The following is a 25,836-nucleotide window of genomic DNA, read 5'->3' as shown; positions in this document are numbered from 1 at the left end:
ATTCATTCGTAAATTATTTTAACGTTTACAGGCAGCATTTACAGACACCCTTGAATTAGGAAATTTAATATCAGTAAATTTAATAGCATTTGTGAATCCGAGATAGTTTAGTGGTTTTGGTATCGCAACTGGTTATTTGTTGATTCGAGACTATATTTGAGTACTATTGTAAATGCCGGCTCATCACAATCAAGCATCCTAGCGTTGACTCGGTAAGAATATTTGGAAATGCAAGATGTTCAAACTTTAAAATATTATTTAGTTTCACTTAACAAAATAAGTTAAATTCTTTAGAGAGATAAATTTTTTATATCTCTTTCAAAATCTACCTAATAGTAAAGATTTCTATAATAGTTTATCGAGCATGCTATAAGTTGAAACTTTTCTTCCATGTCGGTCTATCATGGAAAAGTAGCGGTTCGGTGAAAAAAAATAATGAAACTGATTAACACCGTTTATCTAAAAATCATAAAAAGTGCCGAAAATTAGCATTTTTTAAAAATTAATTTTTAAAATTTCCTGGTATTTGTATTTTTTTTTATTGCATTGACTGTTAAGAACTAAATTTATTAACAGTATGAAAATTTATTTTATCCAAATTGAGCCCTAACTCACGATGGCATATAAAACAAAACAAAAATTCATGAAATACCACAAATATGGAATTTTTAGCTCCTAATCATAGCCACAATTTTCACGCTTCTCCTTGTTGATGAATTAAAAACAATTCTAAGTAAATTTGCAGTAACAAATTATTTTGACGTCTTTACTTAGTTTTGCAATGTGTTGCCATAAACAAAGCTCCGAAACCAGACCCTATCAGCACAAAACGCCCTACAACATCGTTACCATATATTTAAGATATTGGCCAGCATTCAGAATACTGAAAAATATCGTGAAGATGTTCTGCTATTGTTTTTTAAATAAAGGAATGATTGGCAAGAATAACTATAAATCTTCAAGAAAACTAATTAATAAAATACTTTTAAGTGTTTTAAATTTGTTTTTACGTATCATTCCACTCCTTTTTTTGCATTAGATTTTGGAAATTTAATTCACGGGCAGTCGAAAGAACATTTGGAAATTACAAAACTTAACCTCTATGTTGACCTAAAAACAATCATTAAGGATCAAAAGCATCTTCTTAATGTTTCTATAGTATTTCGATTGCCATAACATTTGTAAAATTATTGAAGAATTATCTATTTACGATTCTGACAAATTGTCACATTTTAGGTATTTGACAACAGTACCGTCTGAGTACTTTGATTGGTAAAGTGAAAGGAAAACAATGCCTGTTTTTTGAAATCATTTGTCATTGTTGCTGAATATTAAAATATGAAAAAAAAAACTTCATAGAATCGAGCCCTTTATAACAAATTGCTACCTGTCCAGTAATTTACTTAATACAACGAAATCTGCGAACGAATGCAAATATTTTTTTTTTTTTTTTTGCCCAATCTGAAAATGAGATAATCATCATGATAAGGGATAAAAGAAAACATTTCAGAGCACTTGACATTTCACAAGTCAATTAGGTTGCATTCATTGAATGAAAGTGAAAAATAATTATTTGATTATTCTAACCTAAAATTATGTTTTTATTTTTATTTCAAGTAAAAGAATTTTTGTTAGCTAAACAAAATTTGAATTAATAATTTTCCCGAAGATTGGCTGAAGATTAATCCATGCATTGATATCCGGAATTTTCTTACTCCTTGAGAAATCCCACTATTAAGGCCATTTAATTTTTTCTCTTATTTACGCAGGTATCCATTCCCATATTTGTACCAAGTGCATCAAAATGCAAATGGCAACGCTGATCAGAAGTATCGTAAAACGTTTGAGTGAACAGAATGCAGAAACGACAATGTTGTCTGAATTTATAAGTGTTTCATTAAAAATCCCTTAATTTTTGTAGCTTTCTGTATTTTTACCATTAGTTCCTAACTAACAAAATCGGCCGGGATACCCTGGTTGGTAGGACGTTGGACTCGCATCCCTCAGGTTGTGAATGTTGACTGGCGCACGTACAAATCTGCCGTGGTCACAAAGTCCTCCATGTCTAGAGTAATACCACTGAGGGTACTGGATCAGGGGTGATCGTTCTCTGATTCAGGTCTAAATTACGATCTGTGGATGAGTGAATGAAATGCATGAATGAAGTCCGCCCCGTAAAAAGGGTTGTGACGTGCGTGTAGCCTAGTCATACTAGTTGGCGTTCCCGAAAAAACAAGAGACGGTCACTCGGCTTAAATCTCTGACAGATAACAGCGGGCTTGTAAAGTGCCGTAAGTCACAACACAACTAAAAAAAGTCAAATTGTAATTTTGGAGCTTAGTCTAGCAATTTGTTATGAAACGCAAAGAATTAAAGGACGTTAATAGATTTGAATAACATTTAGTTAAGCCTATACTTCAAACTGTTAACAACTCATTAATGAAGCGATGTATACCTGGAAGTTATGGTTATGATTAAGTACTAACAATTAAATATTGAAGATATTATTATTATTATTTTTGTTTACTTTGCAGAGAATGTGCCGTCAGAAGTTAAAGACCGATGTTTTAAAAATAAATATATTACTTATCACAAAAAGTTGCGCACTTCTTCGAATTTTTTTTTAATAAGCTTCGAATGACATTTCGCACTCACCTCGCAGTACATAATGACACATCCAATGAGCGTGATGCAGAGAAAGATGGGGCTGGCCACATTGATTACTTTGAGTTTCCTGTACCGATAAACGTAGAAAGAGAGCAACAAGGTCAGGAAGATGCAGATCACGGAGATGGTCAGCAAAGATATCCTGAAATAGGAAAAATTTCATGAGCAGCAGAAATAGGAAGATTAATCATACATTTGTATGAGTTATGTATGAGTTCTATTTGTATGAGTTGTATGAGAGCTATATTTGGATGGAACTCGTCAGGCTCGGATAAAATTGCTTTTGGGGTTCTTAAGCAATAAAAGGTTTGGGATCTTCTTTCAATATCCCAACTTCCGAATTGAGAGTTTTGTTAAGGACTTTAATTTACTTTCTGTATTAAGGTGACGTACTAGATCATGCTCACTAGCTTTATGTAATTTCTATTTGTAGTTTTATCTTATTTTAACGAGTGGTAACAATCTTTTGTCCATCTAAATATATATAAATAAATATGATATTACATTTTCCTTGCCTTTTGTTTTATTTGTAATTGTTCCTTAACAACAAAAGTAAGAAGATATTAAAATGCTGTTTCACAATTATGACATTTGGTATCAGTATCTCGCATATTAAATCCTTTTAAACAAAATGGTAAACTAAAGAACTTTTTGCTATTAAATAAGTTATTGGACTGTTCATTGAACTCAGTCAACATCAATAAAAAACTAAAATTCTTTTTATTTAACAAATATTAATTTCATATTTCTAATTTTTGCAATAATCAGTCACGCCCATAAAATTCTACATTGGTATTAAATTTACAGACCTTAAAAAAAATGGTGTATTGCATTAGCAGACTCTCGTTCAATATTTGTGAGCAGTTTCCCAAATAGAATGGTTGTTGCTACTGCAGCACAATATGAAATCGATTTATATTAATTTTGGATTGCCTTTTCGTACAATTAAGACATATTTATCTTCTAAACATCGATTGAATATATTATAAATACAACGATATTCAAATAATTCCTTGTTTATTAACTTGTCAGTTAGTCCATAACTTATGATAATTATATTGTAACATTTTAATGATTTGAATATTAACAGGGCATATATATAAATTCCACAGACACTTTAAAATTAGCCCAAGCAGTTCTTAAAGAAGACTTTTCCTTAGGTACTTTTATGGTCTTACTTCCAGTTTAAAACATTAACCGCAACCACATTTTTTTTTGGGGGGGGGGTGGCCCATGGAAGACAACTGACTCATTTTACATATAAAATCATATAGATATTGATCTAATAATTATTGTCAAAATTATTTTTCTTCTAATATAATTTTTTAGACCCTGAATCAAGCATTACTCACATAACCGTCACACGTACAAATGTACAGGTGATTCAAAACACGCATGTGACTGTTTTTGTCTTTTATTTGCACTTGCATTACGTTAGAAGCACAATATTGTGTTCATAGCAGAATCATACTGCAGAGCAAAGTAATATAGTACGAAATTGTTCATGCCATACATTTTTGTACAATATACATATATTTTTTCAAGAAATATGGATAATAATTATAAGGAATACTAAATTTTCAGAAATCAATGTATGGGATTTAGTCTGAAGAAGAGGTTGATCCATTCCAGAATTTGATTAATGACTATGAGCCTGAATTCAGCGAGTTTCCATTAAATATCTCAGAAGATAGCAACAAGCCATTATTAATAATATTTATAAAAAACATGTTATAAACATAACGGCAATCAGTTTTTTTTTCGATCGGCAAACTACGTTTTACTAATTGTTAAGCATTCATATGGCCCCAGTATGGTCTGTCATCGAACGACAGCTAAAAAAGAAAAAGATATAACTCGAAACATGCAGGATTCATGCAGTCCAAACGAATACATCACCTGAGCTCTCCTATTTGCTTCAATTGGCGAGTAACGTGGTAAAAGCCATTTAGAAAAATTTTGAATCAGTAAATTTATTTTATTTTAGATTTTTTACCACCATAGAAACACAGGATAAAAAGATTGAAAAAATCGGTAATCTGTGGGCTGAAATTTATTTCATATATAACGGGCCTCAAATGGCTTAATCTTTCACTATTTAATCTTTTTAAAGCCAAAATCTCTTTACAAATATTTGAGAATTGTTTAATGGCAAGCATATGAATAGAATATGTACCATTCTTACCTGAAAGCCCAGTTGTAGTGAGCTAAACACGGTGAATCGTCTTCACAGACATCGCATCCAGGTTGACATGGTTTACAGATATACAGCATATCGTATGTGGGACTGGAAGCAAAAATTGGATTTATTGGAATTAAATAAATATAAAACAAAAAGAATATAAACAAAAATCAAAATGAATATCGAAGATTGGAGTTGACTGACAAAATCTATTGTTGAACGATTTGGTTACAGATATTATTTTGAGACTCAGACTTTTTTATTAAATTCCTTTCAACTGTAATTTATTTTATTTTAGAAAGCCAATAATGAAGGAAGATTCACTGTTAAAAGGACTGTATACACTGCGTAAAAAAAGTAGAAGGACACTTGATTTTGTAACAATAACCGAAAAATATTTTATTTTTACTAAAAAATTTTATTAGAAACATTTAACAAATATTTCAAAAATACAATTTTACATCAGAATTATGATGTTCAAACATAAAATATTAATGGCAACAAAAATAGTTTCTCTTTATTGAAACTTTGTAAAAAAAGTAGAAGGACAGCATTATAATGAATGAAAAAATAGTGACTTTAATAAGGAATGGTCTTCCCATTGGCCTTTATAACTTCAAATATTCTGTTTGGAAGTGAATTGTATAGAGTTTGAATTTCATTTTGATAAAAATTGTCCCACGAGTCATTCAATGCTTCTCGAAGTTGAGTTTGCGAATCAAATTGCCTTCCATCAGCATAAACTCGACGAACTAGCATTGCCCAGATGTTTTCCACTATATTAAGATCAGGATATTTGGCTAGCCATGATAAAACATCCACATTATTTGTTAGGAACCAATTTTTGACTCCAATCGCGGTGTGAATGGAAGCTCCGTCTTGCTGAAACTTCTACTCTTCAACCCCCATGTCAGAGGCATAAGGAAGAAGCTCGGAATTCAGCACTTAAATGTAGTCTGTATGTTTTTGCCTACCATTTAAGAAAACCAGACTTGTCCTTCCTCCGTATCCAACAGCCAACCAAACCATTAAACTCCCTCCTCCCATTTGTCGTGTTGAATAGTATTCGCCTTCAGTCCCCAGACAATGCCAGTAGTGCTGATATCCGTATGGACAGTCTTTCTTTTCATCGGAAAATATCACAGAAGTCCATTCTGTAGTCCAGGACATGTGCTCCTTAGCCCACGCTAAACGGTTATCAATGTGAGCTTGTTTCCACTTAGGATGATGTTTCCGTTTTTTGAATATGAATTAGATCTTTTAATATAGTTGTAAGCTGTTTGTTTCGTCACATGATTAAGTCCTGCTTGATTTCTTGCCTTTGAAACACTTCCTTAGTTCTTCTTCAGCACACGAGCAAGTTTTCTTTCATCACGTGGTGTTAACTTCTTCGGTCTACCAATCTTCTTTTTATTTCCATTTTTATAAGGATTTCTGATAAAGTTTGAAACTGTATTGGGGCTCACCTACAACAACCGAGCAATCTCTCTGACACCTTTACCATCATTTTGATATGCAGAAATTTGCCCTTTTTGCAAATCGTTCAAAGGTATTCCTTTAGGCATTTCTGAGAACGGAGAAACAACGTAACTTTTAAACAAATTAGATTTTTTTGACAGAAAAGGATAAACAAAGTACAAAATCACTATTTAAATAAAGAACAACTCACTAAATTAAATATATTAGCAAATGTCCTTCTACTTTTTTTACGCATCGGAAATTATATATACTCATTTTCTTAATAATATTAGTGGTAGATGTTTAATTTTTGCCTAAAATGAAAACAAGGGTCATTAAACTAAATCTGCATAAATATCTGGTAATTAGGAGAAAATAAGAGATATTAATTGGCAAAAAGACACTGTCCTTCTACTTTTTTTACGCAGTGTAAGTCTTCAATATTATGGAATGAAAAGTCACTCATTTAGTTTCTAAAATGAAATGAAAGGCTTCATTCAGAAAATGTTAGTGAATAAATTGTTATTAATAAATAGAAAGTGTTAATGAATTAATTGTTAATAGTAACTAGGAAATGTATAGTTTTTGAAGCTTAAAGCTGTATAAGTCTTCAATATTATGGAATGAAAAGTCATTCATTTAGTTTCTAAAGGGTTCGCAAAAATGAAAGGCTTCATTCAGAAAATGTTAGCGAATTGTTATTAATAACTAGGAAGTGTTAGTGAATTAATTGTTAATAGTAACTAGGAAATGTATAGTTTTTGAAGCTTACAAACTGTTTATGGTTCAACAAATGAATAAAATTTGACAGATTATCACTTCTGAGGATCTAAACTATTTTCCTGCTCTGTTCACAATTATGAAAATAAGCTATGTATTTTTGTTGGTGAGTTAACTTTACTTAACAATTATTGGAGCTAAGATAACCTGGTGGCAAAGTCGCGGTATCAAAGTAGGAAGGTCTAACACTAACACACTGAAAGTCTAATACTGAATTTTTTCAAAGATTCACACGACCGAGTTTATGTGGACTAAATATTCTTTCATTTTACAGTTGTGCTCAAATGTCCTAACTTTACAATGGCACTGGAATTTGAAGAGTAGGAGGATCGATTCAAGAGCCATCTGAAAACGCTTAAAATAAAGAAATAAATCTCAAAGTAACTATGCGTTAGTATTGAAATTGGATGTTAAAATATCTCATCCGTCAAAATTTAAATATAAGAACAGAACTTTTTGAAAAAGAAGCATTTTCTGAGCTAATATCAAAGATAAATTATGAGAGCATATATAAAAAGAAAAGATTATATAATAAGAAAAAACGCATAACGTTAAGGCAGGTTTCTTTTGGAAGAGAATAAGTATTGTTCATTTTTTTAAACCTATTTTACATTTTTTTTTCAAAACCTATACAACAGTATTTTTAAATCCAGAACAGAATATTTGCAACATTGAATAAAATGTTTAAGTAATCTTTTAAAATATGACCATACGCATTTTTATGAACCATATGTTTGCATATACCTTATGGATGGTGCTGCATCATCAGAAATGGTTTAGCGCTAGTAAACTCCATCAAACTCAAACTTTAAAAGCGAATCATAATAAAGTAAAATACAAATTCACGCTAAAAATAAAATAGCCTTGGTTTCATTTTTTCCCCTTATTATGTTTTTTTAAAAAGTAATTTTCCAACATACAGGAAATGTCTTGTGATCACACATAGATTGGATAAAATAACTATGTATTTAATGGAACGGATGGAACGCAACAGTTCCCAAGATGAGAATATTTAAAGAGCTAAAACGTTCAATGATATTCAACACTTCTAATTTGTCTTTTTTCCTCAAGGAATATTACAAATTCCTTCATTTATTTCAGATTCTTCACTTTAAAATCTTTCGGTCGATTTCAACAGTGCCAGACCCTATATCTTTTTACTATTATATCCTGATCTCGTTCTTATATTCAAGAAAAGAAAATTTAAATCAATTTTTTAATATAATACTTCAGCTATAAGGATCCATTTTCGGTGAGTATAAATATGCTGTAGCAACAAATTCCCCATGTTAATCTATGCATCCAAAAACCATGCATTTCTGTCTACTAAAGAAAATTTCGAAGCTTCAATATTATTCCATTTTCAATAATATATCTTTCGTTTTCATACTTTTTATGATATACTGTAAATGGTTCGATAATTTTGTACCCTTAATTTTGAAATCCACGTTATAGTTAATCAAATTTTACTTGATGTGAACACAATGTTTTTGCAATTTTAATAAAAGATTTGATGGTATATTGCAACTTCCTCGTAGTATTGATATTTTTGTTATATATCGCTCGCTCTCAATATAATGGAGTTTTACTTTACATACTATGAAGGCAGTGGTTCCGATAATTTTTTTTTGTAGATTTATCATCATTTAAAAAAAAAAAAAAGATGTTTAATCAAGCTTTTGTAGGAAAGATTTAAATCATTCCGATTCGTGTCTGTTTTCGAATGTTGGACACTTGGGCTAAATACAAATTCGTGTTCTACATTTCAATATTATTATTCTCAAAATAAGTTAAATCATTTTTTTTTGAAAAAAATAATTAAATACCTTTTTATTTTAAAAATCATTTGAAGATGTGACTAAAAACTTTGAATGCTTTTAAGAAAGCCTCCCATTTTTTTAAAAGGGTTTTACCAACTTTTTTTATACATTTATTTAAAAAATTTGAGTTCGTTTTATAAAATTTAAATATATATATATAATTAAGTTTTGAAAAGTAGATTTAAAACCTTGAACAATTAAATGCATACTTAAAATGATACAATTTGAAACAAGCGGTTTCTTACATGTTTTTAAATAATGGAAATAGCTTAATATTTGAAAAAAATAAAGCTTTTTTCTAATAATATTTTATTTGATTGATAAGAATTGACCTAGATATGGATTTTAAAGCTATGATTTTCCTTATTTAAAAATTAACTTTTTAGATTCCATTCCTTTTGTAGTAGTAATTGAATCCACCTACAGATGGCGCTGGCAAAAGCGAATTGGTAGCAGAAATTTGTGGAAAGAGAATTTTGTGGAGGAATGCTTGCGTGAGGATCTTTTGAGCAATTCGCTACTATAATGTTTTCAATACAATACTTTTTTTTAAAAAAATATTGAGAATGAAGAATTTTTAAAAATATTGAAATTTTACAAATTATATTAATGATGGATGATTCCTATCTTTGATCTGCTTTTTGATTTATTTTTTAAAAACATATTATTGAGAAGTACAGAAATGTCAGATATAATAAGAATCTCATTATATTTTAGTAAAATTTAATAAATGTTGTTAGCAAATAATTTCTGTCATTAAATAACATTTTTTAAATTTATAATAACTGAAAGAAACATAATCTTTCACATGTATTAAGCAATTTTCTGCATAAAAGCAATGAAAATTATTAAAAATTGCTTAAAATAAGAAAATATCCTTCCGAAATTTATGATATTCTATCTTTCCATGTTTTATTCTATTTTCGGTTTCCATTTTAGAATTTTTTTTCTTCTCGTTAATAAAAGAAACTGGAGTATTGTGTAACTGGACTTACCAGTTTTGGGGAAATGTTTTGTTCTATGGGTCTTTGTTTGAATAGTTATTAAGCGCTGGATTAATAACTATTTTCTATAATGATAGCTCTTTTTTTTTTTAAAAAAAAATGCGCATTCTATTCTATATTCATTATTTATTCAGGATAATTCATATAATAATGCTTTATGATTAATATTTAATATTTTTAAATTGAAAAATAAATCAAACAAGTCTCAAACGAATTATAAGAAGGCAGTTTTTCCAAGGAACAAATTCATCACTTTTTCCAACTTTTCACTTTATAAAAAGGAAGGATGTATAATAAAAATCAAGTTGATATGTACGACTTCGGTGCAATTTATAGGGAGGATAGATTCAATTTTGAATCTTATTATTGAATAAAAATAACTCTCTAAATTCGAAGTTGGAATTAATCTGTAGTTGGGGCTTAAAAATAAAACAAATATAGAATGTATAATTTATCTAAAATAATTCAAAATAAAACAACATATTACCACTGAAACCGTACTGCTATCTAGACGATGAATTTAGAACTATTTTATAACTTTACAATTTAAATTTTTAACTGCAATCAAATTTGAAAATTCCAACAATATTACATTGCAACGGAATGAATTCTGAAAAATACGGCAAGAAACATATAAGTGAAGAGATTAAAATATTGATCAGCCGGTATATTTCATTAAAAATCTTTGGATTGAATTTTTATATAAAGAGAATAGAATGCAAAATGAAACAAATTTATAAATAAAAGTAGAGTTCTAATTTTCCAATGAAATTTGTTACATCGATGCGTCAATATTTTGAATAAAATACAGTTTTTAAATAAACACTGAGTGCAAAAAACAGACAAAGAATATTAAGCTAATATATGATAACAATAAAGATACGAAAAATTACTTAGAGCTTGAAGCAATTATTAAAAAAAAAAGTTAATCCCTTTCTGCCACCCAGTCGACTGTTTTCAACAAATATAATTTCCCCTACAGCACTCTCCAATCTCGCAACTGTTTTCCACCAGAGAGTCGGGTGACGTGCGTGACAAGGTGAGTTCTCAATCGTTTCGGAGAACCGTTCGTTATTTAAGTAATCACGGACGTAAAAATAATGTTAGAGAAGCCCCGCCCAGCCCCAGGCCGATAATCGTTTCCGTGGCCGCCCCCACGACAAGCCCCCGCATGTTCCGGTGAAATGAATTGATTCCATTCTCGGCATTTATTCCTGCGGAATTCATTCTAGACACACGGAATGGGCGACGATATTTTCCGCAAAAAGAAGGAAACAGTCCGAGGAATTGCGTCAAACTGCAGACACCCTGCAATGGAAGCGTGAGATACACGTGAATAATTGATTTCTGGAAATCTCATCCACTTTCTCTGACACACAGATTAGATTAGTTAGTGTGCAAGTCAGATGAGTTGGATTTGAAAATTGACAAGGGTTATTTTGGGATGGATCTCGTTGTTTTGAATCATGTTTGACGGATGAGACGGATGTTTGTTTTCGAGTTCCTTTAGTACTCCTACTGAATGATGGTTGTACTGTGTACCAAGTTTGCGTAGAAAACAAGTCTTTAGTTGATTTTCATTTATAGCCGACAGCAATTTAAATTTATAAACCTAGCTCGTGCATTCAATGCGTACTTATACAAAGAAAAACACCCACTAATAGGTAACGTGAGCTGGGAATAGACCGTCGTGAGACAGGTTAGTCTTACCCCTACTGATGAGATGCTTCCGGCATGGTGGTTGGATCTCGCCACCCTGGAAGGTACACTAATAGGTGGAGGATCTGGCTCCTCCCATCGATGACGGGACGTACTTCCTTCGGGGAGGGTTGTACCGTGGCCAGTGACGGCCCTTAGGACTCAACCACAGTTCTCGCCAATGTTGCTGTTGCGGCGGTTCAGTTTTATGGTTTATATCCGTGTGCCTTCGGGCGGGTAGGAGAGTTAGATGGTTGACTTATACAAAGAAAAAAGTCTCCATGAATTTTGAGATATATCCATAATGGCTTTAAATCCGTTTTTTTCTTCTTTTTCTTATACAGAATGATAACAACTCGCTTTCCACTAAACCTTGCTGTTCTGGGACTCTCTGAAATCGTTTCAATACCACGGGCATCTTTGGATACTAAACTCATTGTGCAAAAACTCTTGGAATTCTCGTTGGACTGGATTGGATGGGTTAAGTTTTTATGGCGGAAGAATCAGAATTGGCGAAATTCTCGCTAGATAATCACTGATGGTGGTTCTTTTTTTTTTGAGATGTTCTTCATTTGTAACTTTATTTTTTTTTTAACAAGAAATTAAGAGATGTTTTGTCTTTCTATAAAGTTTGAATCAATGAAGTGAGGTATTGGTGGAAGAGCAAAGATGGAGGTCAAAGGATGAGCCTTGATGGTTAAGGTAAAATTTTGCTCCAATTTTAGATGGGAAAGTTGAAATATGAGCAGGAAAGCTTGAATTTTGGCGATTATTCTCTCTCTCTCTCTCTTTGTCTCTGTCTTTTTTTTTAGTTGTAACTCGATTTTTATTATCGTGGTCGAGATTCTAATTTTAAAGAGTGCTCAGGGGCTTCCACCCACATAGATTGTCACCTTATGGGGGTGGAAGCTTCAATAATGGCTTCACAGATGTTGTTATGTGGCCTTGGCTTCGTATAGGGCAGTTTATCGTTCGTTCGGTTGCTCAGAAGTATTGGATGTTTAGGCAGGGCTGGGTATTTCTTATTATTATGCGAAGTGTACAAAAAAAGTATTGTAGTTGCAAAAAAAAAAAAAAAAAAACTCGGGAGTCTGATGAGTCTCGACGTTTTATGCCCCCTTCAGTCCCCAAACCACACTTTCGTAATTGTGACTGTTGTTTGTGAATAAAGTCACAAACCGTCGTTGTTGTGAATAACGTCACTTTGAAGGGATGAATGAAATTTAGTATACGGTCTTTACAACACATTTTCAGATTTCTAACAAATTCGGAATGAAATCAATTCGCAGATAGCTTGTCTAGATGCGGGCAAAAGAACAAAATAACTATAAAACGAAAAAAAACTAGATGGATAAAAATTGGTTATTTAAATTCAGCATATTAAGTTCGTATCACAGTTTGAAACAAACAATTTGAAGAGGTTAACCTGTGTCAATCTGCCGAGGTCTGCAGGCATGTACGCACAATGCTTGCGGCCGATGCATTCTAAAATGCAGTGTTTTAAATTTATGAAATTTGGTCATGCGATCTTCTTATTAAAATTATAGTTTTTTTTTTAATTTTTTGATTTTAATCGATCGATTAAAGGGTATTCAAAATATATATACGGTTTAGAAGGTAAAAATTATGTTATATCGTTCTATATACAAGTCGGTTAGATAACCTATTTCAACGAAGATTCTCCGTGTATGTGACTTGTTACTATTTCTTCCACCAAACACTGACCTCTCATGTACAGGACACTGAAAATAAAAATCTCAGCACTTGGGGCATTCACGATCTTGCTCAAGATCCATAATTTCCTTTGACCCTATCGCTGGGCATATATTTTCTCTTTTTATTATCGACACATAAGTGAATTGTCGATTACTAGAACCGATGGATTAAGTATGCTTTTACATACGAGAGGTCTGTTCTATTCTATTTTGATCAGGTCAGTATCAGATAAATCGTTATACTCGTCATTACTACCAGCGATAACTACCGTCATTTGGTTATCGCTATACAAATGATCAACAAAATTCCTCGAAAATGATGAATAGGTGAGAACAGTAATATGTGCTCACTGGTATTTGGATGGTCAGATGGACATCTTGTGAATGGACTTCTTCTGAAATTTGAAAGAAATCAACATGTCTGATGTAAAGACCACATAAAAGAAATTTTATCTGTCTTATTGGTGGCGGTTTTGTTTTGCTTTGTTTAATTATATTAACGTCTCGTTTTAAAGCAATACTAGAGCTATTTTGGGATGGACCTCGTCATTCTGAACCGCTGTCAGACGACGAGGACAACATCTGAGCTGGCACCCCCTTGTCCAAAATTCCACGCTACACCAGCGGGAAGACGTTTGGCTCCGACGGATTTAGCACCAGACCCGCTTACACGACAGTTCTTCGGTGAAATCGGGTCTCCAACCTGAATGAAGGCGTTTTTATGTTATCAAGTTGATACACGTAATTCTAAAAATGTCTATATGTGTATGTTTTTTCTAATTCAAGGAAGTTTAAATTCCTACATCGGATTCACAACCCCTTTTTTCTGATTCGAAGAAATTCATAAAAATTTCTATTTCGAATATATTTTTTATATTCTTTTCTTATACAATAAAGAAAAATAAATAATTTAAATAAAAAATTTATCGAACATTTTATATCGATACTGGGGATTTTAATATATATATATTCAAAGAGCTTGAAATATTTGAAAAAAATAATTGAATCCAATGCAGAATTTCGTTAATTTACTAAAAACCTCTTAAAATAAATTAATTCCAGAAGATAATGGTAATTTCATTAGTTATTCACTACCACCGATGATGATATTAAGGCGTTTTTCGCCGAAAGTAAGTTTACGAGCCTCCATTAGGTCTTCTATTCACAGAGCTTAATTTACCGCGCGTTTCGGCCGTATCTCCGTGCAAAGAGTGTAATGAAAGATTTTACGAGGCATACATTCGAGAGATGACTTATGTTCTATGAATTTTAAATTAGCTCCCTGCATCTGGAAGCGTAAGATGCTAGTTACAGCTTCCGGCCGCCATTCCAAACAGCTGCTTGTTAATCAGGGAAGTTTACCTCGCGAGCAGATAATGTTGCGAATTTGCTTTGCAGGACCGTGCATTTATAAGCATTACTTAAATGGAATCGCCGAGTTTAAATGGAGAGCTTTAATTATCTTAAGTTTTAAAGTTCTTATCAATAGTATGTATTAAATTATGAAGGCACGTAAAAATATACTATAGATGCATATAGTTATCAAACTAATCAGAAAAAAAAAAGGATATTCTGTATGTTTAAACCAAGCCTCCTATTTTGCATTCATAAATAGTTAAGCTATTATACATAAATTTATTTGAATGTGTATTCTATCATTTTATCATTATACAGTAGACTCCCGATTATCCGCGGGCGGGTTATCCGCGGTGCGGATTATCCACGCCTGCTGCACAAAGTTTTTTTTTTTTTTTTGACTGATTTTTTTTAAAAGGGTGCAGTTTTACATTTTCCTTTAGTAATTACTTAATACATTGCAGTATTAAAACAGCACATATGTATTGATTTTTCTGTGTATCCTTGGCGCCTCTCGTAAATACAAAGAACTTTTCTGTTTTCATTAACAAAATGCATTTTAGGTTAGTTTTGAGTGATATACTAAAATATTAAGCTTTAGTTAAACATTTCCTACTGTTTATTTTACGTTTTATTGTACATAAAACGATTTTTCAAAGTTGGAATGACTGTTTTCTTTTTTGCTATACCCGTTTTTAGCTTTTTTCGGATTATCCGCGATTTTTGTTATCCGCGGCGGCCGCGAAACCCAATTCCGCGGATAATCGGGAGTGTACTGTAGTCAATTTTCTGTCTACATTTTCCTTTCTTCTAACATTTATTTTTTTCTTACTCCAGCGAATTTTTTAACACTCGTAATTCTATACCAGTATAGAATTAAATGATATCAGTATCCAATATAGAAATAATAATTATTTTAATATTACTCTGAATAAGCTATACATTATTATTTTTATTCCGTAGAACGTGCAAGTGAAATTAAAACGAAAATTCGAGTTGAGTAACGAAGAATTATTTGAAATAAGCATAAAAGGTAGAAATTTCTAAAAAGTATTTTGAGGACTTCGCACCGGGCTCAGCGATTTTGTTTGCTTGAATTAAATAATTTAATGTAGTAGTAGTTGTAGTAAACATTTATTGGAATATTTTAAAAGGAATTAACTGAACGAACTTATGGGAGATTCATCTGTAAATAAATTCGTCCCTAGTCATAAGGTAATACTTATCGGCAAAAATCATATAAATTCCATCATTTCTTGGCAGATTATCCATATTACTTACATAATACCCATACTTGAAATATTATTATCGCAATATCTTTTTTGTCCTGCTAACGCTTTCATCTTAAAAAAAGACAGCCCTTTAAAAGAATTATACAAGATATTGTTCAAGAATCTAGACTTAAGATAATTAAAGTTCTCCATTTTAACTTGGCAATTCCATTTAAGTAATGCTTGCATATTTCAAACTAAATTGCAAAGCAAATTCGCACAATTACCTCATAGAGAGGTAAATTTCCTTGATACTCGCCTTTTGAAATACTAACAGGACAAGCCTGGTCTATATCACAAATACAGAGTATGGAAATCAACCAATTCATGGCAGATCTAATTGAAAATACTAAATGGTCTTGATACAATCAATCCTTTTTTGGTTAACCTTCGTTTGTAAATTTTAATGATAATGGTTGATTAAAGATAATTAAACAATAACTGAATATCAGTACATATGAATATGATAGACTTCGGAATAGGCAGGTTTCATATGGATTTCCCAACTTCAAAATTCTTTGTACACAATTCCATTTAAATCAGAATTTATAGACAAAAGAAGCATAACAACATAAATTTTTCTAAAAACTTTCTCGTGATATTAAATTCGTAATCTAACTTCATGAAGTTTTACTTTTTTCCCGCTACGTGTAGGATAAATATGAAAAAAAAGACAGAAAGTCGAGGAAAGGCTTTTAATACTTACCTATTCAACGCAATTTTGTCTTTATAAGCCGATTCTACTAGTGATCCATTGAAGAGAGGCTTCCCAGTAGCCGAATAATAGCCATCTCGACACAAGCATTTATAAGAGCCGCGGCTCCAGCCGAAGCCAGGAGTGAAAACGCACTGCAAGAAAAAAATGCAATACAGTTCAAATACAATCTTTAAATAAAAGCATTACAAAAAATACAAAACAGTTCAAATGCAACCTATAAATAAAAGCACTACAAGAAAAAAATATGATACATTTCAAATACAATCTTTAAATAAAAGCACTACAAGAAAAAAATATGATACATTTCAAATATAATCTTTAAATAAAAGCACTACAAGAAAAAAATATGATACATTTCAAATACAATCTTTAAATAAAAGCACTACAAGAAAAAAATATGATACATTTCAAATATAATCTTTAAATAAAAGCACTACAAGAAAAAAATACAACCTTTAAATAAAGGCACTACAAAAAAATACAAAACAGTTCAAATACAACCTTTAAATAAAAGCACTACAAGAAAAAAAATACAAAACAGTTCAAATACTACCTTTAAATAAAAGCACTACAAGAAAAAAAATACAACACAGTTCAAATACAACCTTTAAATAAAAGCACTACAAGAAAAACATACAACACAGTTCGAATACAAACTTTAAATTATATTTAATGCGCATTTTGCCGTTTCTTTATCTATGAAATGGAAACGCATAATCATACTGATACCATTCCCCGACTCCAATCCGATTCTGAAGTTGAGAATTGAGGGAAAAATTCTTTTCCTTAGGTATAAATTTACAGAAAGGAAAGTTTGTAGCTTTCAAACCTTGGAATACCAATCTCTCTCTGCGCACTCTGTGTACTTTAAAAGTTAAATGGTACTTTAATCCGGCTGACTTCTCCACAATATGACTAATTTTTCTACCAGTATTTGAAAGAATACGGAAAACTATTTCCAATAAAAAGCCGTAGATGTTAGCTAAAAATAGCATTAAAAAATCTTTTATTATTAATTAATTCATTCATTGAATTAATTGAAAAAGTTTTTTTTTCTTCTTCCTCGGTTTATTCTGTACTAAAACTTAACTAATGGATCAAAAATAAATTTGAAAAATTGACGGTAAAAAATTCGATAAATAAAGGGTTAATATTTTCGTAAAGAAAAACGAACATATAAAAGTTTCTAATTCATTAACAGGGTTTCGATATATTTTATAATGACAGCCATACAGTTATATTCGATATAACTTTGGTACAAGCTTGAAATGCTTACGGCTCTTCGATGTAGACATTCCGTCGAATGCAATTTACTTTTAGCAGATCGTACAATGCCCGAAGCGGTTCCAATTCTGAGGATGTCTCAGATGGAGCGGTCTCTCACTTTCAGAATCTCTGAAACTGTTCTGCAGTGAATGCTACGAAGTATTTTTTCATCTTCGGTATGAAATCATAATCACTATGTCTTAAATTTGGTGGAAACGGAAGTATTATTATTAGAAGTATGTTTTCTTGAGTGGGGTGCAGTGTAGAACTTGCTCTTCTAAACACAATATGGCGAATACAGAGGCTGATAGAATATTCCTAAATCTATAAAGATGACAAATCAGTGATGTGTTGCTAATAACTGTTTCAGATATTGTTCAATCGAGAAACTACCCAGTCTGAACAATCCATAAAAAGGGTACTTTTTTTTTTAAAGTGTTCTATGAATTCACGTCGCTGAAAACAAGTTGTATGTCAATTGAAACTGGTCTCTGAATAGTTGTAGGACGTTATGAAACATTATCTGTATACTTCTCTTAATTTCGAAAGTAATTACCACTCAATAAAACAGCAAATACCAATAGATGTAGAAATATTTTTTTCTATAAGCGTATGAAGTATTTCTTCATGTAAGGGGACGTCTACACATTTAGATTTAGCACATCTTCGAAAATAGTAACACCATATTTCGAAAACATATTTGAATTCGGCGGATTAAAATAGCTCAAATACATATAGCATTTTTTAATTTTGAATAAATAGTAGATGAATCATTAGAAATCGAATTCCAAATGTTAAATGGGATTTCACTTTTTCGAATATGTTTCAAGATATAAGAATTTTTTTTTTCACAATTTTTAATTTACATTGAAATATTCAGTGAGTAAGACTGAAAGTATACCTTTTTAAAAATATGAAAATATATTTTATGTTTGTAATTGATTTTTAAAATTAAAAACTCATAAAAATTTTTAATGTCAATCACCTCAAAATATCACAATTCTAAATTTTATTTATTTTTGTCAAATAGTTTTTAAGAGATGTAGTAATAACCAGTAACTTTCAAAACAACATCTTTGGAGTGAATGTATCTCATTTCCACAAAAATGATTTTTTAGCAGGCACTTAAAAAAAGTGTGAAAATAGAAAGAAGAACAAAACAGGTCTTTCAACGTTATTTTAGATTAAGATGATTTTTTTTTCTTTTTAAAATAAATGCTACGGAGAAGGGGCAAAAACTGGTATATATAACAAATTTTATTCTGATTACATTTCAAGCAAAGTTTTGTTAGAGATAAATGAAAATCAATGATGACAAAAGGAATCAGTTGCAAAATCTTTAATTAATTAAAAAAGCAAAAAAAAAATGTATTAAGCACAAAATTTTTATAGCCTGAAATTTATGCATAAATAAAACATTATTGAATAAAACATAGAAGCAACTCTTTGTATGTAGTAATAAAATGTTACATGACTTTCAAAAAATAAAATTTTTTATTTAAACAAAAATGTTTCAGAAATTAGTTTCTTTATTTAATATACTTTCTAGTAAAAAAGATTTTATATATTAAAATTTTAAAAATGAATTTAATAGTTTGATGGAAACGTGAATACGCAAATCAGTAAAAAGGCTTTTTTTACTGATTTGTTCATGTTCTTATATACAAATAAGAACATGAATTTCGAAATTTTTATTTAATCTTGTTTCCTTGTTAATAACGTTATGCGTAAATAAACACCTCTATTTTTTTTTACAGTTGAAATTATTGTATTAATTTTGAATAAAGGAAATTTGTATAAAGGAAAGCATGAACAGAATGACCTATTTACTACGTTTACATAAAATTAAAGCCCCTAAATCATATTTCTCGTATATCTTCAATTATTTTGATTCGATATGTCTAACATTCAGGGCCCGACTTAGTCTAATTGGGGCCCGGGACAAATACTTCTTTGGGGGCCTCCCTCTGCTTCACTATTTCAGTAATGAAGAATCGAACTTTATAGCGGTATTTAAATTTTTCATCTCATTATAGATATATAACAAAAAAATTGACAAAAACCAAAAATAGCTATAAAGTCCCCCTCCCCCTCCAATGGTCAGAACGAAATATCGTTCTGTCCATTTTATTGATTTTCTGACAATCTGAAATATAAAACAAACTTTCGATTCGATTGGATGCCTCTTATGATATGGGGGCCCGGGGCAACTGCCCTGTATGCTCCTGACTTAGTCAGGCTCTGCTAACATTCTATAGCTAGATATTTCTCATTATGTAGAATTAATAAAACGACGATAAACTATGTATTGCACTTGGAAAAGTTGAAGATTATACAAAAAATATGGAGATTTAATAAGGCCCATAAATATGTCTTATAAACGCCATTTGTATCAAACTAATTTTTAATTTAATTACGTTTTGTCGGAAAAATCAACTGCTAATAAACTTAGATACCTCGTTTCAATCTATCTCTGAGAAATGAATGCGAAAAACTATCCTTTAATAACATAATTGAATCAATAAAACGGGAAACATCAATCGTTTTTAGAAATACATCATACAAAATTTCCCAATCATGCTTGAAAACCAATATTTTCGAAATATTATAATCATCAATATTGTCATTTCATATTCAAACCATGAATCGGATGAGAAATGTTATATTTTTTATTTTATAATGTACCTTTAACCAGCATTATTTAGAAATACATAGATATTTCCGCGTTGGAAATGATTCCTTACTACCATCAGATTGGGTGCTGAATGTTTTTCCTGTTTCCCTCAGAATGGATTTTGAAGGACCCGCTTTTCTTGAAACTCCGTCTCCCCCATATATAGGGGTACTAATTCAGATTTCTATTTTAAGCATCACAAGTTCATTTTGATCAACATGATATGCTATACTTCCTATATCTAGACTATGGACTTCGCAAGATAAATTGTATCAAATGGAACAAGTATTAGCACAATCACTGGACAAAACCAGACGCTAGGCAAAAATTTAATATATTTCTTGGAAAGGATTATTGCATTCAACGAAGAAACATTTGACAAGAAGGAACACTTTTTAGAACTTAAATGTATATCCTGATAGTAAGCATTATATGTAATCCTTGACTCATGTATTTAAAGTAAAAATAAATATAAAAAGAAGGAAACAATTTCTCGCTTAAAAATCCCCGTCGTTTGTCAGAAAAGTTAAAATATTCCTTTTTCTCCAATATCTTGTTCTTTCAAATCCTTCTCCATAATATTAAAGGCAGCGAAGCTTTTTAAATCCTCTTTGAAAAGAAATTAAGTCGACCATTTTCAGGAAAGAAAGTACTTCCTTTCGAAAACAGGTTAAAATATTATTTTTTTTTCATTTTTGGCTCAGCGGAAACTTTTTTTTTTATTACTCGAAGAAAATTTTTTCATGGATAATTATTTTTAAGCTCTTACCATTCGAATCGCACACTGCTCTTGAAATTCTAATAAATAGTTAAAAAATTTTTTCGACTAGAATAATCTGCTACTGCCTTTTAAAAATGATATGAAACTGAAATATCTACGAATATTCCAATAAGCTCGTAAGAAATGAAGAATGACTAAAAATTTCGCAGACTAAGCATTTTTTTTTCAGTTGCAATAAAAAGTAAATCGTAACGGTAAAAAAAAATTACTCATTAAATCCTTAAATAAAGATGAACTTGAATATGCAGTTGAACAATTTGCAGACAGATCAGCAATATGAATCCAATAATTAAAAACGATTTTAAAATAACACTTTTAATAATGCACTTAATAGAATTGCTTTTGAAAATTTAAATTTTCTTTTTAATTTTTACTTTCTCTTATACGAAGTATAGATAAAGTATCATAATCACAAATAAATAAATAATAAGTAAATTAAAAAAATCGAACTCGAGATTTTGACAAACCTTTGAGTTTTAGATCTTCCTGTGTTCGAAAAACGCGTTTTTGGTATCATGTTTGTCTGTTTCACCACCCATTTGTCTGTGATAAAGATAACACAATAACGCTTTGAGCTGGACGGATGAAATTTGGTATACGATCTTTACACAAAACTTGCAGATTTCTACCAAATTTGGTTCAGAGTCCGTCTGTCCTGCTGTTCGAATATAAGTCAACACCATAACTACAAAACCAAGAAAATAAATAGATAGAATTCGATTAACATTTAACATTTTTAGTATAGAAACTTGGGAAATTTTGTGTGAAATCCAACGAGGGGATGACCGTCTGTCGGTTTGTTCTTTTATATGGCACCTTTAAACGAGACAATTCAAAAACACAAAGACTTAAATCGGTCAAATTCGGCGTGTGATTTTGTGTCTACAAGTGTAATTCTGTGCCACATTTTTGTTTATGTCGGTTCTGAAGAGCACGTCTAAAACTCAAATTTGATTTTTTGGATACTATTAACAAAATGCCGGGAATTAATCACCAAAACACGCCAAAGATCACATGATAATTTCAATAAAAATGCTAAATTTACGCCGAAATTTAATATTTCGTAACTATTGTAAGCCAGTCATGCAAAGAGCTCTCTGGGCTAATACCTTTATTAGAGAGTATGCATGAAAGTTTCAGAAAGGCCACTCCCACTTGTTTAACAACTATTATTTCTAAAAGAAAAACTATTCCCCATAGTCAAGTGGCACCAATAATACGGAATCGAAATGTTACTTAATAATTTGATAATAACATAAATTCTAGTAACTGTATTTTGTAAATATTAAACAGGCAATCAATAGGCTACTAATGTATTGAATTTTAAACATTTCGCACATCAGGGAATGAAATATTGATTAAAAAATTTCATCTTTAACAAATATGAAAGAAATCAAGTTAAATAATTTTTTTAATAATCAAGGAATGTTCTGAAACAAACACAAAATACCTTATCGGAATGGACTGGATTTGCGATGCTATCTATTGCAGGTTAAGAAATTTCAGTATTAAAATATTTTATCTAGTCTTTTAAATCAAATATTTTGTAATGCATTTGTAAAATTCTGTGGAGACACAGGACTATAATGATTCATTTTTTTTTAATGGAACTTTCTAAGGAAGAAAAGCCCTTATTGATATAGGTTGGATTTATGATGCTATCTATTTATTGAGGACTAGAAATTTCACGGATAAAATATTTAATCTCTGTCTCAGCTTTTAAATTAGATATTTTATAAAGTATTTACCAAATATTTCTTATGAATATAGAAATTAATAATAAATTGGATGTAACAATTTTACGTAAGTAAAGAACAAATGAATATTTCTCAAAGTTTATAATATTCTCTTTCGATTCATTTATTATTCATTTGTATTTTATATTCGAATATAAAATACATTTCCACTTTACTAAATAAAATATGCTAAAATATTATCGTCTGAAACTTCTTTTTTATAGGAAGCTATTTCCGAAATGATAGTCTTGTCTGCGAGCTATTTCTAACTTTCTTAGAAATGAGTGAGTAAAAGTTTATGCTATAGAAACTTAAAGGTTAATATATATAATTATTACGAAAAAAGATTTTATATTCAAATAATTTTCATTCGATGGCAGATATTTGCTAATGTACATTTTTTTTCTTTATACAGCGAGACAAATTTATTCTTCAAAAATAATGGCAAAAGATAAATTTCCGCCTGCACTGCTATATCGATTTGTCAGCAGGAGACTGGAAGCAATGACATTCAACCCACACGTTTAGATATTTCTTCTAATATTCTACTTTCAAGACAATTTTTGAGATGTGAAATACACTTATTAAGTGTACAGCCTTTTCTGAATGTTTTAATTATTTATCAGGATATAAATGAAAGTATAGCGACACGGAATGAGCAATATTAAAATCAGCAAAGAGATGTTGTATTTTTATATTATATATTTTTGTTATTATTTATATTTAAGCGCCCATGTTATAATTTATTCTTTTATATTATTATTATGTTCAAGAAATATATCTTAAAAGCTTTCTTCTAGTATTGGACTCATTATTTAATGGAATCGAGAAAAGTTTTAATTGAAAGAATAATTTCTTGCGATTCCCTAACTTTTCATAGATTTAAATCTGAATAAGCTTTATAGGTATATCGAATGATTGTAAAAGACACTTGTAACGAAATGTGTAAACCAACAATAACCGATTTGATACAAATTGACATCCTGGATAATAAAAATGTGGAAAGCAATTTGAAATCAGCCAAAGGTTTTGCAATCCGACATTTTCAGTTTATTTCGCAATAAATTTTGTTTTGTACTTGCTAACCCCATGCTATGTGATATATCGAACCTTAAAGGAAATGTTGAGTCACACATTTGAGTAAAATGATTCGTAAATTACAGTAAAAAGTGTTTCTGCTACAAAGTGTATTAAATGTTTGCTTCAATTAAACTGGAAGCATTTGACGGTTTGAGTGGACCAAGTGATTACAAAACAAAATGTCACACAATTGTTGCCACCGCAGTAATAACATTATCATATTCCATTTTCTTAATTAAAAAAAAAAGAGATGTAATATATGTGGGAGCTGCTAACAGTTCTCATATTTTATATGACGCCATGTTCGCCATGTTGAGTCATTGATTACATCATGATCACATGATTGTTTTGAGCCTTAATTGGCAGATGAGAATTCAACGGTGAGACACGTCTCTACATATTTACCTCTTTATGCGTTTTTATATCAGTTCATTAATGTTTTGTCCCTGTATTCTTAATAAATATGTTTCAAATATCCATATTGGTAGTTGCCTTTTCCACATATATCTGAGTTCCTGATTAGCAGCAACAAAGTGATTCGCGCTATATAGCTGTATGCCCTCACAAACGAAAGATCTACTGTGAATATTCGAGATTTCCTTTGAGAATCTGGTATAAAAGGCAGAGACCATTTTCCAACGCAAATGCTTGATGCTTTTGGCGACTGTTTGCGTTAGATGTTTCGTCACTCAAATAATCTAGCGTTCAAGGTTAGAAGTTTTAGCATCATGTAATGCTGGGTGTAGCCTCGTTGTATTATGAAGAAATATATCTTTTTGAATTATTATCGTTGTCCGATTATGTACAAAATTTGTTTCATCAATAATTTTAGCGTCAAGGCCATATTTCATTTATCTAATTTGTTCCACATTACAATTGTCATTCTTACGGTTCAAATAGACAAACAGTATAATCCACAACATATTTGATTCTAATCTATAAGTTTAAAAGAATATTTTCAGTACATGCCAAATTCTTTCCATCAAACTTATTTGATTTTCCAGGTGTCCTTTTAGTATGCACATGGAATGAACGATACATTTTTCTTTGATAGAATTTCATCCAAATACGTAATATAATATACATACCTGATGCACATTATCTAATTATCCATCTCATTAATAGTACTAATATTTTGGTGTATTAACCACATGTGAAATTTCATTTGTCAAGCTTGTTGGTTTTGAGTTTTCATGTTTACAGGTACACAGAAAGATCAACAGGTTGACATAATGGCTGTAACTAAGGTTCAAAAAGTGGAAATCCTTCCAAATTACATGTTAGATTTCTTTAAATGATTACTCTTTTTACCTTTCTCATATGAAAAAAAAGAAAAATACCTGCATTGTGTAAATAAAATCGATAAATTTAAATACTCATTCATTTTTGAATAAGACAGTAGAATCATCAGTAGATAAAAGTATTTAATTAAGAATTAAAAAATAATTTATAGTAGAATTAATTGGCCGTTAAACATATAATTAGATGCATTTATGTAGAGGGAAAGGAAACTCAGATAAATATTTTAGGATATAGCTACTTTCACGAAATATTTCAAAATGAATGCTTGCATTATAATTAATTTATCCATCAACTATTCGCAGTTGGCTTAGTTATGCATAACCAACTG

At 30.6% G+C, this 25,836-nt stretch overlaps 1 protein-coding gene across 1 annotated transcript in view; it reads right to left on the bottom strand.

Annotated features, from left to right (window-relative positions):
* LOC129980596 (probable G-protein coupled receptor CG31760) overlaps positions 1–25,836 on the bottom strand; it is a 283,993-nt gene that overhangs the window by 25,350 nt on the left and 232,807 nt on the right. The window contains exons 6-8 of the mRNA XM_056090977.1: positions 16,658–16,800; positions 4,853–4,954; positions 2,656–2,809 (exon numbers count right to left, since the gene is read on the bottom strand). Coding sequence (XP_055946952.1) covers positions 2,656–2,809; positions 4,853–4,954; positions 16,658–16,800 — 399 coding nt within the window. The remainder of the gene's footprint in view (positions 1–2,655; positions 2,810–4,852; positions 4,955–16,657; positions 16,801–25,836) is intronic.

This window comes from Argiope bruennichi, chromosome 8 (assembly GCF_947563725.1).
Source record: "Argiope bruennichi chromosome 8, qqArgBrue1.1, whole genome shotgun sequence".
Lineage (NCBI taxonomy): Eukaryota > Metazoa > Arthropoda > Arachnida > Araneae > Araneidae > Argiope > Argiope bruennichi.
This window is presented reverse-complemented; position numbering and strand designations above follow the sequence as displayed.